The 14,715-nt window shown below is 41.8% G+C and overlaps 1 protein-coding gene across 3 annotated transcripts in view; it reads left to right on the forward strand.

Moving 5' to 3' along the window:
• Positions 1 to 734: 734 nt before the first annotated feature.
• Positions 735 to 14,715, forward strand: part of LOC109054365 (cadherin-like protein 26) — a 15,895-nt gene continuing 1,914 nt past the window's right edge. Inside the window, exons 1-16 of one of the 3 annotated variants that reach the window (XM_042733624.1) lie at positions 735 to 914; positions 1,716 to 1,832; positions 2,430 to 2,579; positions 2,709 to 2,853; positions 4,446 to 4,609; positions 4,926 to 5,054; positions 5,491 to 5,673; positions 6,350 to 6,645; positions 6,869 to 7,011; positions 7,229 to 7,456; positions 7,614 to 7,835; positions 8,960 to 9,081; positions 9,208 to 9,303; positions 9,432 to 9,521; positions 9,633 to 9,674; positions 9,770 to 9,856. In XM_042733624.1, the coding sequence (XP_042589558.1) occupies positions 879 to 914; positions 1,716 to 1,832; positions 2,430 to 2,579; positions 2,709 to 2,853; positions 4,446 to 4,609; positions 4,926 to 5,054; positions 5,491 to 5,673; positions 6,350 to 6,645; positions 6,869 to 7,011; positions 7,229 to 7,456; positions 7,614 to 7,835; positions 8,960 to 9,081; positions 9,208 to 9,303; positions 9,432 to 9,521; positions 9,633 to 9,674; positions 9,770 to 9,856 (2,250 nt within the window). In that variant the 5' untranslated portion in view covers positions 735 to 878. Of the gene's footprint in view, positions 915 to 1,715; positions 1,833 to 2,429; positions 2,580 to 2,708; positions 2,854 to 4,445; positions 4,610 to 4,925; positions 5,055 to 5,490; positions 5,674 to 6,349; positions 6,646 to 6,868; positions 7,012 to 7,228; positions 7,457 to 7,613; positions 7,836 to 8,959; positions 9,082 to 9,207; positions 9,304 to 9,431; positions 9,522 to 9,626; positions 9,675 to 9,769; positions 9,857 to 14,715 lie in introns of all 3 variants that reach the window. The other 2 variants (XM_042733623.1, XM_042733625.1) reach the window with 2 other exon arrangements.

Below are 14,715 nucleotides of genomic sequence, written 5' to 3' on the forward strand. Positions count from 1 at the left end.
GTATGTGTGATCTTTGAACTGGTGATTGACTGACACCTGGTTGGGCTTGAGTGACTGCTTCTGCAGTTCATGAACTATAATTTGGGTTTCAATGTAATTTAAATCCATGTTGATGGCCATCAATTAATAAATGGACTACAACAGAGGTTCCCAAACCTGTCCTGGAGGACCCCAGGCCCTGCGCATTTTGTATGTCTCCCTAATCAGACACACCCAATTTAGTTCTTGCAGTCTCTGCTAACAAGCTGATGAGTGGAATCAGGTGTGTTAGATAAGGGAGACATACAAAAGGTGCAGGGCAGGGGGGCCTCCGGGACAGGTTTGGGAAGCACTGCACTACAAATTTTATCTCCAGTAAAAACATTAGAATTCTTTAATCAATATAACTTTACTTGTTTTGGGTATTTGTTTTAACAGTAATTTAATCTTCTTAACCTACTGCCATTTTTTTAATTGTTTAAAAAAGCTAACAACATTTTTATACTTAAAACAAGAATGGGCTAGAAATATAAATAAAATATACAATTTACATAAATCTTACTTAAGTCTTATTAAGGTCACAAATAATTTCAACTTCTTGTAAGAATATTTAGAGATTTGTACTGGGAAAAAAAATACTTTTTTGGGGGGATAACTCCTTTTATCTCTCCTGTTCTCTCTTCCTATAGAAATGTGTGTAATGTCTCTCTCTCTCTATATGTGTACACTGCATACTGGTACTGCATAACTAACACTGCCCCAGGGTGTAGTTACATGTACTTCTGCACTACACAGGTGTCATTGTGCTCTCAGTTCAAGGCAGAAGCAGGTCTGAGCGTGAGAGTTCATGAGATTCCAGTGTTAAAGCTTTCTACCTCATATTATAAACTAAAATTATTATGGCCACAATGATGTTCAGCTACTTGGTGCTTGTGGTAAGTACAGTTTGTATTGTTGTCACAGTTATCAGATAGGTTAATTCAAGATTCAGTGATATTTTAAATCAAAAATGTATTTTTTATTCTGTTGCTTGTTTGCTGTGTTACTTTTTACATAGCAATAGGACAGTAATGGTATAAATGTAATTTTGTTTCCTTAAGGAGTTATTTTTACCTAAACCTAATTCTATTTCATTTCTACCATACCTTATTCAGTCATATTGATATATATTTTTTTTTATTTCTCTGTATTTGTTCTGATATTGTGATTATTGGGACCTCGATCTTTATCAGTAATCTGTGCAGTAGAATTAATAATATGATTATTATTAATATAATAATAATATAATTATTATTATTAGACATTTTATGGAAGTCTGTGCTTTTGAATGTGTATTCCTGTACCATGAGTGCCTATTGAGTTTATATCTGGGGGTCAGTTGAGAAAAACAGCAACAAAGGAGAGTCTAGTATAGCCTTTCCCAAACCTGTTTCACAACTTTGAATTCTCTCAGGTAAATATACAATGCAAAAATACAAATACAAAAGTTCAAAATGTCTCAAAAAGTACACACAAAAAAAATGTCCTTTGACCCTGCCTTCATGGCAGAAATGATTAAAAATGATCCAAATGTTAATGATTGAATGGCATTTTTAGTGGTAATGCAAAGCTGTTGCATCATGTTCACATCATCTAGGTGGGATGCATTTGAAACATTTCTCTTAGCTTTAGGGTTTTTCCGCTCTTAATTCATGTAACATCCATGCAGTAAATAACACACACTGTTCTGTTGAAAGGGAATGATCTGTCTGTGCAGCACAGAGCCTCTCAAGCGCCATAAACGGTCCTGGATTATAGACTCGTTTAACATTGTGGAGGAACACCCGGGGCCTTTCCCTTATGAACTGGGGCAGGTAAATATCATTTCTCTCAAATAATGCACTGCGGGTATCAAATAATAAAATTCAAAACTTGGAGTGGTATATCATTTTGGTAAAAGATCTGGGTTTGTTGCTGGCTTGATCGGGCCAAATTCTCAATTAAATCTCCCTTCAAATGCGTCTATGTACATTTGAATTAAATTAGCCACAAACCAGAGGATGTTGAATTGGAATTTGAAGTGGAATGACAGAAAGACAAATTTATTTATTTAGTATAAATTTACTTATTATTCTTTCTTTCTTTCTATTTATAAATGTATACTTTTATTGAGGTAGTATGTATGCCTTAAAATTATCAAAAAATAAAGTAACAAATTTTACATTGTTGCAAAAATGTCATGAAATAAAAAATATTTATCTTATCATAGAATATATATATATATATATATATATATATTTCAAATTGTAATTAATAATATTTCACAGTATACATGAAATATCTTAAAAACTACATTCAATTCCTTGCATAAAACGTATCAGTTTAATGACAAATGAACAAGTATCGCAAAAAAGGTGCCATGATGTTGTTAAACTTGCCATCCTGATAAAATTTCTTTGCCCAAATTCTAGATTGAACTGGACCGTAGCTATTTAGTGGAGTTCAGATTAAAAGGCAAAGGTGTGGATGAAGACCCAAAGGGTGTCCTATCTATTGATCCGCTCACAGGGGTAATTAAAGTCCACCGGAAAGTCGACTATGAGCAGTACAGTGTTCTGATGGTAAGATGAATCAGGTTTTTTATTAGATATAGGTAGTATTAAGGCCTTATGTTTCACTTGGGACGAAGATGATTAAGTAAGCAAGCATTAAGGGCATAAGTTGGAACTAATTCCATCATCCTTTCAAAGCTGACCTTCCAAGCAAGAAATAAGTCCAACTTGGCCATAGATACACAACTTGGCATGGAGGTCAACATACTGGACATCAACGACAACCCGCCGGAATTCAAGAGGAGTGTTTATGATGTCACTGTAAACGAAGCAGCAAAACAAGGTCAGTATCATTGCCAGACTGCTGAATTGTCATCAGCTGTAATTAGGTGTACTTCAGGTTGGATTTACTGCAAATTAATATGTAAATCCTATCCACCTTATTTTTCCTGTAAGAGAGGGAAAATGTAATGTTTCTGGCTTCCGGTGTCATTGGCTTCCAGCTATTTTTAGCTGCACAAAACAGCTTGTTTTGCTGCTTGATATTGGAAACTGGTGTCTTACCAGTTTCTTTTAATGTATTATCTTTATTATGAACACACTGGTTTGTAGTGCAAACAGTTTTACAGTTTACTGCACTTTGATATTCTTCTCGTTATTTCCTTACAGCGGCTAATGAACCGGAAGTCTCGCACATTCACAGAAAACGGCTTACTTCCGCGTTGAAAAATAAGGTGGATATGGGCTGTTTCTTCAATTATAGACATGTCTGGTCTTGACTTTTAGAAGTTAAAGTCCCTTAAAACAGAGCTGTTGCTTTTTTAACATTATGACTAGTTTAATGTGTCTACCAGCTTTACTGCCGTTTTAGTAATTTGTCTGAACCATTTGTAATTTCTGCCACTTTTTAAATCACCATTCATTTAGAAATGGAAATGACAGTGGTGGAAATTAGTTTCTAAACAGTTGACTTTTGTAGCATCCTATATACACACAAATACAATTAGACTGTTTTCTTTTTGGCATAATTTGACAAAACTACAGCTTTATCAAAAAATTACATTCAATAAAAATATTAAATTCTGTTCTTAAACATTATGTCTTATGTGGGACAACTGTAATATTTGATGTAAATTCACACAACAATTACTAAAATATATTTGTTCTGTATCACCAAGATTGCATAAAAAATGTAAATTATTATTCATTTACATATTTTAAGATTATGAGTCTGTCTATTCATTAAAGTTATCTGAAAATAACTTTGAATAACTCTGAAACTATAATTATTATATTAACCTTCATGAAAAAATATTACTATTGTTAAAGAAACACTATAAAAAGTTATGTTTCTTTTATGAAGAAGCTTTTATTTATAAGCCCTCAAAATATGAATTAGTAATGGCAAATATGTGATATGTTTACTTCCCTGAGATTTTAAAGGGTAACGTATCATTCACTCACATTTATGTCATTTCAAACCCACACAACTTGCTTCTGTGGAACACAACATTTTAAACAATTTTTTTTTTCCATACAATTACAATAAATGGTTTCTTAAAAAAGAGCACCATGAAAGTAAGATCCTTTCAATTAATTGCTTGATCCACTCTAAATAACTATTTCATTGATTCAGTAACAGCAGTTAATGGCTTTTAAAAAAACTCAAATCCATGACCATAGTGTTGCTTGTACTGTTTGAGAGACAGGAAAGTGCTTTTGCGTCATTTTTGAAGCATAATTAGTTACTATTTATTGTAATCGTATTGAAAAGAGCGACTAGTAAAGTATTTAGATTTTCTCATTTTGAAAAGAAAAAAAAAAAACAATATGGAAGTGGAACAACATGACGATAAGCAAATAATAGATTTTAATTTTCAGAATAAATATTCCTTAAAGAAATGAAGTCATGTTCTTTATATTGTCTGTTTGCAGGTGGTTTTATTATAGGTGTTTCAGCATCTGATAAGGACGCTCCAGGAACTCCGAATTCCACCATTGATTACAAAATCATTTCTGTCACTCCAACAACTAAAAATGTGGAATTCTACATCCAAGAAAGTGGTGCAATATCTTTCAAAGGATGCTTTGATTATGAGGTAAAATAAAAGCCCAGGGAATGCATAATTTGAAAGTACTGAAATAATTACTTTTTTGTTACTTGCACAGTGTATAAAATACTGTACTATAGCCTATAGCATATTGTACATGCTTTTAAAACCAGCGTGTCATGCTAGGATTTGGATATTGCAGCAAAAAGACATGTTTGTGCCTGACAGACCAACAGGCATCACAGTCCAGTTTCAGTGTTCAAGTAACATGTGAAAACATGTCTTTAAAATATCTTGACATTTGTCAGGTTATTTTAAGTTTTTTGAGTATGTATATGAAGAGTCTAACCGGTTTTCTTTTCAGATGGCTAATAAATACTCTATAACAGTTGAAGCAAAGGACCGTGGAGTTGTAAAGTTGTCAAGCACAGTGACCATAATTGTCAACCTTCAGGATGGCAACAATCATTTACCAGTTATCACAGGGCAAACGGTTAGTGTTAAGAGGATGGTTCACCCAAAAATAAAAATACTGTGATCGTTCACTTACCCTCAAGTTGTTGAAAGCCTGTATGACTTTCTTTTTTCTGTTGAAGAACAGATTTTTTGAAGAATGCTTTTAACCTAACAATTGCTTAGCCACTGACTTCTATTAATATATATATATATATATATATATATATATATATATATATATATATATATATATATAGATATATATATATATATAATATATATACATACATTTATATACATATATATATACATAATTTTTACAATACAATTTTTTTTTTTTTTTCTCCATGCAGTTAAAGTCAATGGCTACCAGCAACTGTTTGTTTACCAACATTCTTCCAAATATATAATCAAATGTTTCCAGAATTTTCAGTTTTGGGTTAACTGTTTTTTAAATTTTCCCACTTCGCTAGGGTTCAGCTAATGTGGTGGAAAGGACAAATGGTACATCACCTCTCAAAATACATACAGCTGATGCTGACACACGTCCCACTGCTGCATGGAGGGTCAGATACTCCATACAAGGAGATGAAGGCGGCCACTTTGCCATCCACACTGATCCAGACACCAATGATGGAATCCTCACAGTGGTTAAGGTATGTTTACACACTCTAGGCGTTTCTGTAAATGTCCTGCTATGTTGACTAATCTCATTACAAAGCATTAAGGGATATTGACTCATTTATTATTTATAAGGTCATCAGTATGGTAAGATGTGGTAAAATGCCCAACAGTTGCCCCATTGTACATCTTCCTGCATCTTATACTCCCTGCCTCGTTTTCGTCTTGACCACAGATTACACAAAAAAGACACATTTCAGTCACTTTTCAGATTGTTAAATCTTTATTAATGTAAAGACAATGTGCATAGGTTTGGTCTTGGTGGACTAGAGCTGCTATGCTGCTGCTGCAGAGAAAGTAGACTTGCTTGGCTCATAAAATTAAAAAGAATTTTAAAAAGAAATTGTATAAAGTGAAAGATTTGTGAGGGTGAGGACCCGAGCAGCATGTTGGTACTAATGTTATTATATTTACCTTTAATCCTTACTGTAATTCATGGTGTTATTGTTCAGTAATTCCACAAGTTAGATGAACATTTCAGATGTATTTGCTATTCAATAAAATCTATACTAATTAGGCAAAATCATTCCGTTATAATTCAGTCTTGCTATTATGACATATGTTATTAAGTAAAAATGCCTGTAAGTCATGGAATAAATTTACCTGCTATACTGATATTGTGTGTATTGTTTTCATGCAATTCTTTGCCAGCCTTTAGACTATGAAGAAAACACAGAACAAAAACTCACCATCATTGTTGAGAACGAAGAGCCTTATTTCTCTTGTGAGGTTAAAGAGAGATCTCCAGATGGGCTCTGGACCATTAACACAAATCCACCAAAACAGTCCTCAAGGAATATTACAATTACTGTTGAAGACACCAATGACCCTCCATTCTTCCCAGATCCAGTAAGAAAAGTAATTTTGGAAGAAAATGGTGCTGTCGGAGCTTTTGTAGACAAAGTGACAGCAGTCGATCCTGACACTGGACGTCCCCACAAACTCGAGTAAGTGTTCAATCATCATCATCATCACTTTAGCTCCAAACGTGTTCTGTTGTTGCATTCTATAAAATACCAAACCATGTGGCATGACCATGATATGTTTGATATTTTGTATCTAATATAGTGACATGTCTAAACGTGTCCTAATACTTTTGTTGCCACTCCATATGGGGAATCCAGACAGTAAGTCTGTTAATAATAAACAATTTATTTTCTCCCGCACCAGGTATTCTATTGAACAAGATCCTGCAGGCTGGTTCAGAGTAGACAAAACAACTGGAGAAATCTTTGTAAAAGAGTCTTTGGACAGAGAGTCAAGTCATGTGACCAATGGGACTTATACAGTCACTGTCCTTGTGACAGAGAAGGGTATATTACTGTTTTGCATTTGGCTTGCAAATAACTGGTTATGACTACATCTATCCATCCATCCATCCATGTCCGAAACCGCTAGGGTCTCAGAGAAGCTGGAGCCTATTCCAGTGTGTTGGGCTGTAGAAAGAGACAAAACCTACATAGTTTACTAAAACAGTTATCATCTCTATAGAAGTATTATTTTCCATTTTTCTCTGATTTTTCACACCAGATGACCATCCTCCAATGACGAGCACTGCTACCATTCAGATCCACATTGAAGACAAAAACGACAATGTCCCTATTTTAAAGGAGAACATAGTTTCTATCTGTCAGTTTGATGAAGTGTCAGGTACAGAGATCACAGCCTATGACCTTGATGGAGATCCGTACAGCGGTCCGTTCAGTTTTGAAATTATGGGAGATCATAAGGAGGAATGGAGCTTTGACCCAAGTCATGGTAAATAATAGTAATAATAAAAAAAAACAACATTGTGTTTTATATAGTGCATTATATAGAACCTTATATAGTGTTCTCAGCATTGGGTTCGATTTTACTAAGCTCTTATGTAAAACACATGGTCATCCCCTTTCATTTTTTTTGCTTTGTCTTTTAGGTAACACAGTGCATTTGGTGAAGGATAAAAGCGTTCATGCCGGTCTATACACATTGATTGTGAAAATCTCTGATAAACAGGGCAGTTTTGTCCTCCAGAATCTCTCTGTTGCTACGTGTGATTGTGCGGTTTCACCAAACTGTCTGATGGAGCGCAACACACAGCAAAAAGTGGGAAGTGGCTTGATAGGAATTACCATTCTTGCCGCGCTGATGATATTTGGTGAGCACCAGATTCTGTTAAATTCCCTATAAAATGATTTGATAAACAGATTTCCTATCCTGTGTTATCCTACTATTATTGGGGCAGTAGAACAGTTAACTAACAATAATTATTATTATTATTTCACAAATTACTTTGAGTTATTTTGATATGACCTAAGTCAGCTCCTTAAGTAAAGCAGCAAAGACAGTCTTGTCTATGTTTCCATACTCCTATTCACCAATGGTAACCCAGTTTGATTGAAATTCAACATTAAACACTATCAAGTCTCCTTCATTTCTCATAAAAAAAGCATTAAAACAAACACTCCCCATCAATTTTTATTCTCACTGTTAAGTCCTATGCAAAGCATGCTAGGAACTTTATAATCTTTTTAAAATATGTATAATTTTCTGTTATGTACAATAAAATAAAATAAAATAAAATAAAATAAACAAATATATATATATATATATATATATATATATATATATATATATATATATATATATATATATATATATATATATTTTTTAATCCAAACTGAAGGAAATGGGTTTATACCTGAAATCATGATTTTCCACTAGAACAATACAAAAATTAAGCGCATCGCATTAGTTCTGGGAGGTCACGTGACTCAAGTTTGCTTCGGCTGACTCTCAGCTGATCACATCTAGCTACAGGAATACGACACCTATCATAGCTTTCCTATATAAGGTCTATCCAGTATTATTCTGCTGAGTTTTCGCTTGCTCAGGAGCAAATTACCCTCCTCCATCCCCAGCTCCTCCTTTTGCCAAAGTCAGGACTTGGCTTTCTGATATTCCTCATTGAATCAGACATATTTTTATCTTGAATAAGGTTGTTGCAGTTAAAAATCATTAAGTACACTAATGATATCTGCTTTGTTCTGTTCTGTTTACCATTGGGGGTTATTATTTCTGCTCTCCCTGCTCATTCATGACAGGTTGCATGGATGGGCGAGGAGTTTTTGCCCAGAACAGAACCTTACCATCAAACCAAACTGTATGCCAAGTGTCAGTCAGATAGTGGTCCTGACAGAAATATATGTGCACTTAGATCTAATATTTCATGTTCTTTTTAAGTTAAAATATCTTGAATCTAAAAGCTGTTTTTCCTTTTAGCATTTCTTTTGCTGTCTCTCACTTGCTCTTGTGGGCCTGTGAAGTCTCTGGTGCAGGTAGACAATGTCTTAGAAGATGCCCTTCTGCCTTCTAACATCGAGAAACCTGGCACTGATTGTGTGGTAAAACCTTACCTTAAGATTTCTTATGAAAAGCTAAATGACCCTTTCACAGTGATGTCTAATACAAAGATAACAAATCAATGTTCTACTCTATTTTTTTTTTTTTTTTTTTTTACATTCATAAAGGTCCCGACTATTCTATTAAAGAAGGCATCTGTTAGTCACTCAAAGGATGCAACTTTTGTCAGTAATGGGGTTCAACAGACAACTGACATTCATGGGGTATGCTAAAAATTTCTGTTTGTTTCATAATGAGATCTCGGAAAAAACTATACATTTATTATAGAACCACTGTCATTCTTTACACTACAAGTGTATTGTATTGAATTAATTTTGTTTGTTGATTACAGGTATCTAGCAAAATTACAGCCACTCATAGTCTCCCAGTTCAAATGGATGAGTACTGGTCTAGAGACAGATCACAGTGTTATTCCAGTGAGGTAATACAGCAGTTCAGCAGTTCATGTATGAAATTGTCCCAATCAAATATCCTTTGAAAGTAAAAGTGAAAGTCCAGTATTTACTGTACTGTCTTCTGTTTCTAAAAACAGACATGGATGTGGAAACAGTATCAGACTGAAAACCGCTATCAGGTAAACCTTAATCATTTCATGGCATGTTGAACTTGTTACTGTTCAGTGAAACTAGTAAAATCAGTGATATACATGGGGTTTTCTTAAACCCATAGGGTTCAACATTTAGCAGGAGGAGCTCACAAAGAAGACAGGGTACCTATTTCATCAGCCATTCAACTCTACAAAGTTTGCTCTCTCAGGTACATTCGCCTTTAGTTCCCTATCTGTCGGTCACTACGAGTTATGTCGAACGACATATGGGGTCTCACTTGGGAGGCCAATCATCTCTGAGTTTAAGAGAAAACGCCAATGAAAATTGGCTAGTGGATTTAACATACCTGAGCCACTCCCCGTGCCTACAGGTATAAATAGGCGACAGGTGCATCCACTCACTAGATTTTTGCTTCGGAGCCGAGTGGTTGTATGAAAAGCTGTTATATACTCCACAAAGCCATTCATCTGCTGTGTGTCGGGAAGCTGTTCTGGTTGGCGGTATTATGGCGCGAACAGCGGTGTCCCTTTCAGCGATCCCCTGGGCGCTTCAACTAAAAGAGCGGATTTCCTAAAAGAGCAAATCACGGACGATTCTCGTCTTTTTAAAGACGCCGTTTCGTCAGTGTCCTTCTGGATGCGGTCGTTTCCTGTCCTCTGACAACGGCCACGAGCATTGTCTTCCGTGTCTGGGCGTTCAGCACGCTAAGGACGCGTTCGTGGATGGTTCATGCCCACACTTCGTGTGTGACCATGGCAACGCTGTGATCTCGTCTCTTATTTCTTATAGGGAAATGAGCAGACCCCTCTGTCACTACCCATCTCGGTTTCTCTGCCACGAGCAGAGGACCGCCGGCTAGTGCCTGGGAGATTTGAGGGTGACAGTGAGAGCTTCTCCGCCGGGCCACGCCCCCCGGAACCTCTCATCACCCCTTCCGCAGTGCTTGTTCTGTGCGGCTGCTGGGTGATTTTGCTGGGCTGTCTTATGGCGGTCCCAGCATGTCATTCGGTTTGCCGCCGGTGGATCAGATGTCGATTTGCAGCATCGGGTGATGGGCTGTTGACCTCTGTGGATGAAGATTCGGCGGGGCTGCCCCCCCCCGGGGTGTTGTCGCCACTGCCGAATCGGACCCAAAGTTGACAGCCGTGCTTGCCCGGGCAGCTGTGAGCAGCAGGATGGAGGTGAATACACCGCCAAACCCTGAGTGCTCACAGCTGTTCAATTGGTTCTCGGTGTAGAGCGCGGCTCACAACTGCGTTTTGCTCTGGTTACTTTCTTCCCGGATGTGCATGGGGAAGTGACGTAGTCGTGGATGGCCCCTTTTTACGGCCAGAAGCCGCTCGTTTCCTTCCTCCGTCCTCACTACCCTCGATGGTGGGGCAGCTAGGGTGTGCGTCGACATTCCCCAGCAGGAGAGTGCGATTGCGGTGCACTTGTGTCCGCAAAATGCCGCCACTGGAGGAATAGTCTGCGTCTCCCGTCCAAGGCCTGTACGCTGTCGGCCCGCTCTCGCTGCCAAGGCTTACGGTGTGCTGCGGGCCAAGCTGCCTCTGCCCTGCATGCCATGGCAATCCTGCAAAATTCACCAGCCAAGGCTTTAACAAATGCATGAGGGTAGAACCAACCCGAGGTTGATGCAGGAGCTGCGCACGTTGACTGACCTCACCCTTCTGGGCGATGGGAGTCACGACGCAGTCCCTCGGGAAGGCGATGTCCACTCTGGTGGTCCAGTAGGTCCATCTCTGGTTCAGCCTGGTCGAGATGAGAGACGTTTGACAAAGTGCACTTTCTTGACTCTCCATCTCCAAGGCTGGCCTGTGTGACGACGCTGTCGAGGGCTGTGCCCAGCAGTATAACAGCAGACTGAGGCCATACAGCGCATCTTGCCCCGATGTGATCCTCTGGCTGCCACCGTTCCATCGTGGGCCGTGCTTCAGCCTGCTCGTCGCCGTGAGCGCCCTCCTGCGTCCTCCACATTGGCTCCGCCCCATGCTGAGAGTTCTTCGAGGCCGGCGCGTTCGAGCCCCGCGCAGGAGAGCGCGGCCCCCCCGTGTCACATCCAGCCGCGAAATCATCCAAGAAGAAGACGAAGCGGCCCTGACACAGGCAACTCGGAGACGTGGGAGACTGCTCTTCAGGAGATGGCGGAGACAGTGCCACTCCTTCCCCCGGAGGAGGGCTTGGTGGAGAATTATTTTTGCTCCGCCGCTGGTCCAACGGCCAGCGGTATCCACATTTTCAGAAAAAAAAGAGCAATTTCCCTTTCCTCTGAGTTGCAAGGCTCGTGGGTTGACAAAGAGTGACGCACCGCTCCTCATTCTCACCCACGACGCCCCCTTTCGCGCAGTGGCCAAGAGGGTTGCGGTTCGGAGACGCAACGCCTCTCCACGCATCTCTGGCCAGTTCCTTCGGGGGAACAGGGGAGTTTTGCTGTGATGACTCAGAACGCGATGCTTTCTGGGCATCCGACACAACTCCCCACGCTGCACCACTGCGGGTATGTCGACTTTCCCTTTGGTGCCACTTGTACGGAGTTTGGGGGCGTGGCTTGCACTGCCCAACCCGTCATTCTGGCTCATTGGGATGGTTCGACTTGGTTATGCGATTCAGTTCGCCCGGCGACCTCCCAAGTTCGAATGGCGTTCTCGAGGCTCCGGTGGCAGTCCGGGACGCCTCTGTCTTGCGTGAGGAGATTTGCTGTCCTGCTGGCGAGGGATGCAATCAAGCCGGTCCCTCCAGCCGAGATGAGGAGCGGGTTTTACAACCCTTACTTCATCATACCCACGAAAAGCTGTGGCCTTCGACCTATCCTGGGTCTGTGAGTCTTGAATCGGGTCCTGCACAAGCTCCCGCTCAAGATGTTGACGCAGAAAAGTATTATTATCAAATGCGTCCAAAACCCAGGATTGGTTTGCAGCGATCGACGTGAAGGATGAGTTCTCCATGTCTCGATCCTCCCTTACCACAGACCGGTTCTGCGGTTTGCATTCAAGGGTCGGGCATGGCAGTACAAGGTCCTCCCCCTCGGCCTCTCCCTGTCTCCCGTGTCTTCACGAAGGTCACGGTGGCTGCCCTTGCCCCACTCTGGGAAGTGGGCATCAGGATCCTCAACTATCTCGACCCGAGAGGAGTTGTGCGTTCACAGGGACCTGGTGCTTCGGCACCTCAGTCAGTGGGGGCTTCAGGTCAACCGAGGAAAGAGCAAGCTCTCCCCTGCGCAGAGAATCTCTTATCTCGGTATGGAGTTAGACTCGGTGAGTATGACGGCACGTCTCTTCAGCGAGCGCGCCCAGTCAGTGCTGAACTGCCTGAGTTCCTTCAGAGGCAGGACAATGGTACCACTGAAACACTTTCAGAGGCTCCTGGGGCATATGGCATCCTGCAGCCGCAGTCACGCCGCTCCGGGTTGCTTCATATGAGGCCACTTCAGCACTGGTTGCACTCCTGAGTCCGAGATGGGCATGGGCGCCGCGGTACACACATCGGTCACCACATCACACCGATGTGTCGCCGCCTATTCAGACCCTGGACGGACCTTGCCTTTCTACTGGCCGGTTGCCCTTAGAACAAGTGTCCCGGCATGTTGTTGTCACAAAGAATGCCTCCAGTACGGGCTGGGGCAATACATGCAACGGGCAGGCAGCTTCAGGGTCCTAGACAGGACCTCGACTGCTTTGGCACATCAACTGTCTGGAGTTGCTGGCAGTGCTAGACAAGCACGTGTTGGTCCGCACGGACAACACTGCGGCTGTTTCGTACATCAACCGACAGGGCGGTCTACGATCACGTCGCATCTCCTCCTCTGGAGTCAGACGCGGCTCAAGTCGCTGCGCGCTATCCACATCCCGGGGGAGTTCAATCGTGCAGCCGATGCGCTTTCACGACAGCTCACTTTCCCCGGGGAATGGCGACTCCATCCCTAGACAGTCCAACTTATTTGGAGTCGATTCGGCGATGCCCAGGTAGACCTGTTTGCTTCCCACGAGTCCTCCCACTGCCAGTTGTACTATTCCCTGTCCCAGGCCCCCCTGGGCATGGATGCACTGGCACACAGCTGGCCTCGGGCTCTACGCAAGTATGCGTTTCCCCCAGTGAGCTTGCTCGCACAGACACTGTGCAAGGTCAGGGAGGACGAGGAACAGGTTCTGTTGGTTGCGCCTTACTGGCCCACCCGGACCTGGTTTATGGAACTCATGCTCCTCGTGACAGCCCCTCCCTGGCGCATCCCCCTGAGGAGGGACCTACTATTTCAGGGACTGGGCACCATTTGGCACCCGCGTCCAGATCTCTGGAACCTCCACGTGTGGCTTCTGGACGGGACGCGGCAGACCTAAGTGGTCTGCCACCTGCAGTGGTAGACACACTTTCTCTCAGGCTAGAGCCCCTATGTTCTGAGGTGGAGTCTGTTCACGAATTGGTGTTCTTCTCATCAAGAAGACCCCCGGAGATGCTCGGTCAGAGTCGTGCTTCTTTCCTGCAAGAAAGGTTGGAGTGAAGGCTGTCACCCTCCACCCTGAAAGTGTATGTGGCTGCCAGAAGGTTAAATCCTCCTAGGACACCCCTGGTTCCCTCCTGGGACCTCTCTATTGTTCTGGCTGGACCCTTTGAGCTGCTGGATTCAGTCGAGCTTAAGTTCCTGTCTCTCGAGACATCGCTCCTGGTCGCGCTCACTTCCATCAAGAGGGTCGGGTCCTAGGCATAGCATTTTCCGGTAAGTGAAGAGTGCCTTGTGTTTGGGCCGGCTACTCTCACGTTGTCCTGAGACCCCGGCCTGGATACATGCCAAAGGTTTCCACCACTCCCTTCCGAGACAGGTGGTGAACCTGCAAGCGCTGCCCCTGGAGAGGAGGCAGATCCCAGCCTTGGCGTTGCTGTGGTCCCGTAAAGAGCGCTTCGCATATACGTGGACCGCACCCAGAGCTTCAGAAGCTCTGAGCAGATCCTGGTCTGCTTTGGAGGTCAGCAGAAGGGGAAGGCTGTCTCCAAGCAGAGGTTGGCCCACTGGATAGTGGATGCCATCGCCTTGGCTTACCCGTTCCCAAGGCGAGCCGTGCCCCCTGGGGGTGA

Source organism: Cyprinus carpio, chromosome B11, assembly GCF_018340385.1.
Source record: "Cyprinus carpio isolate SPL01 chromosome B11, ASM1834038v1, whole genome shotgun sequence".
Classification (NCBI taxonomy): Eukaryota; Metazoa; Chordata; class Actinopteri; order Cypriniformes; family Cyprinidae; genus Cyprinus; species Cyprinus carpio.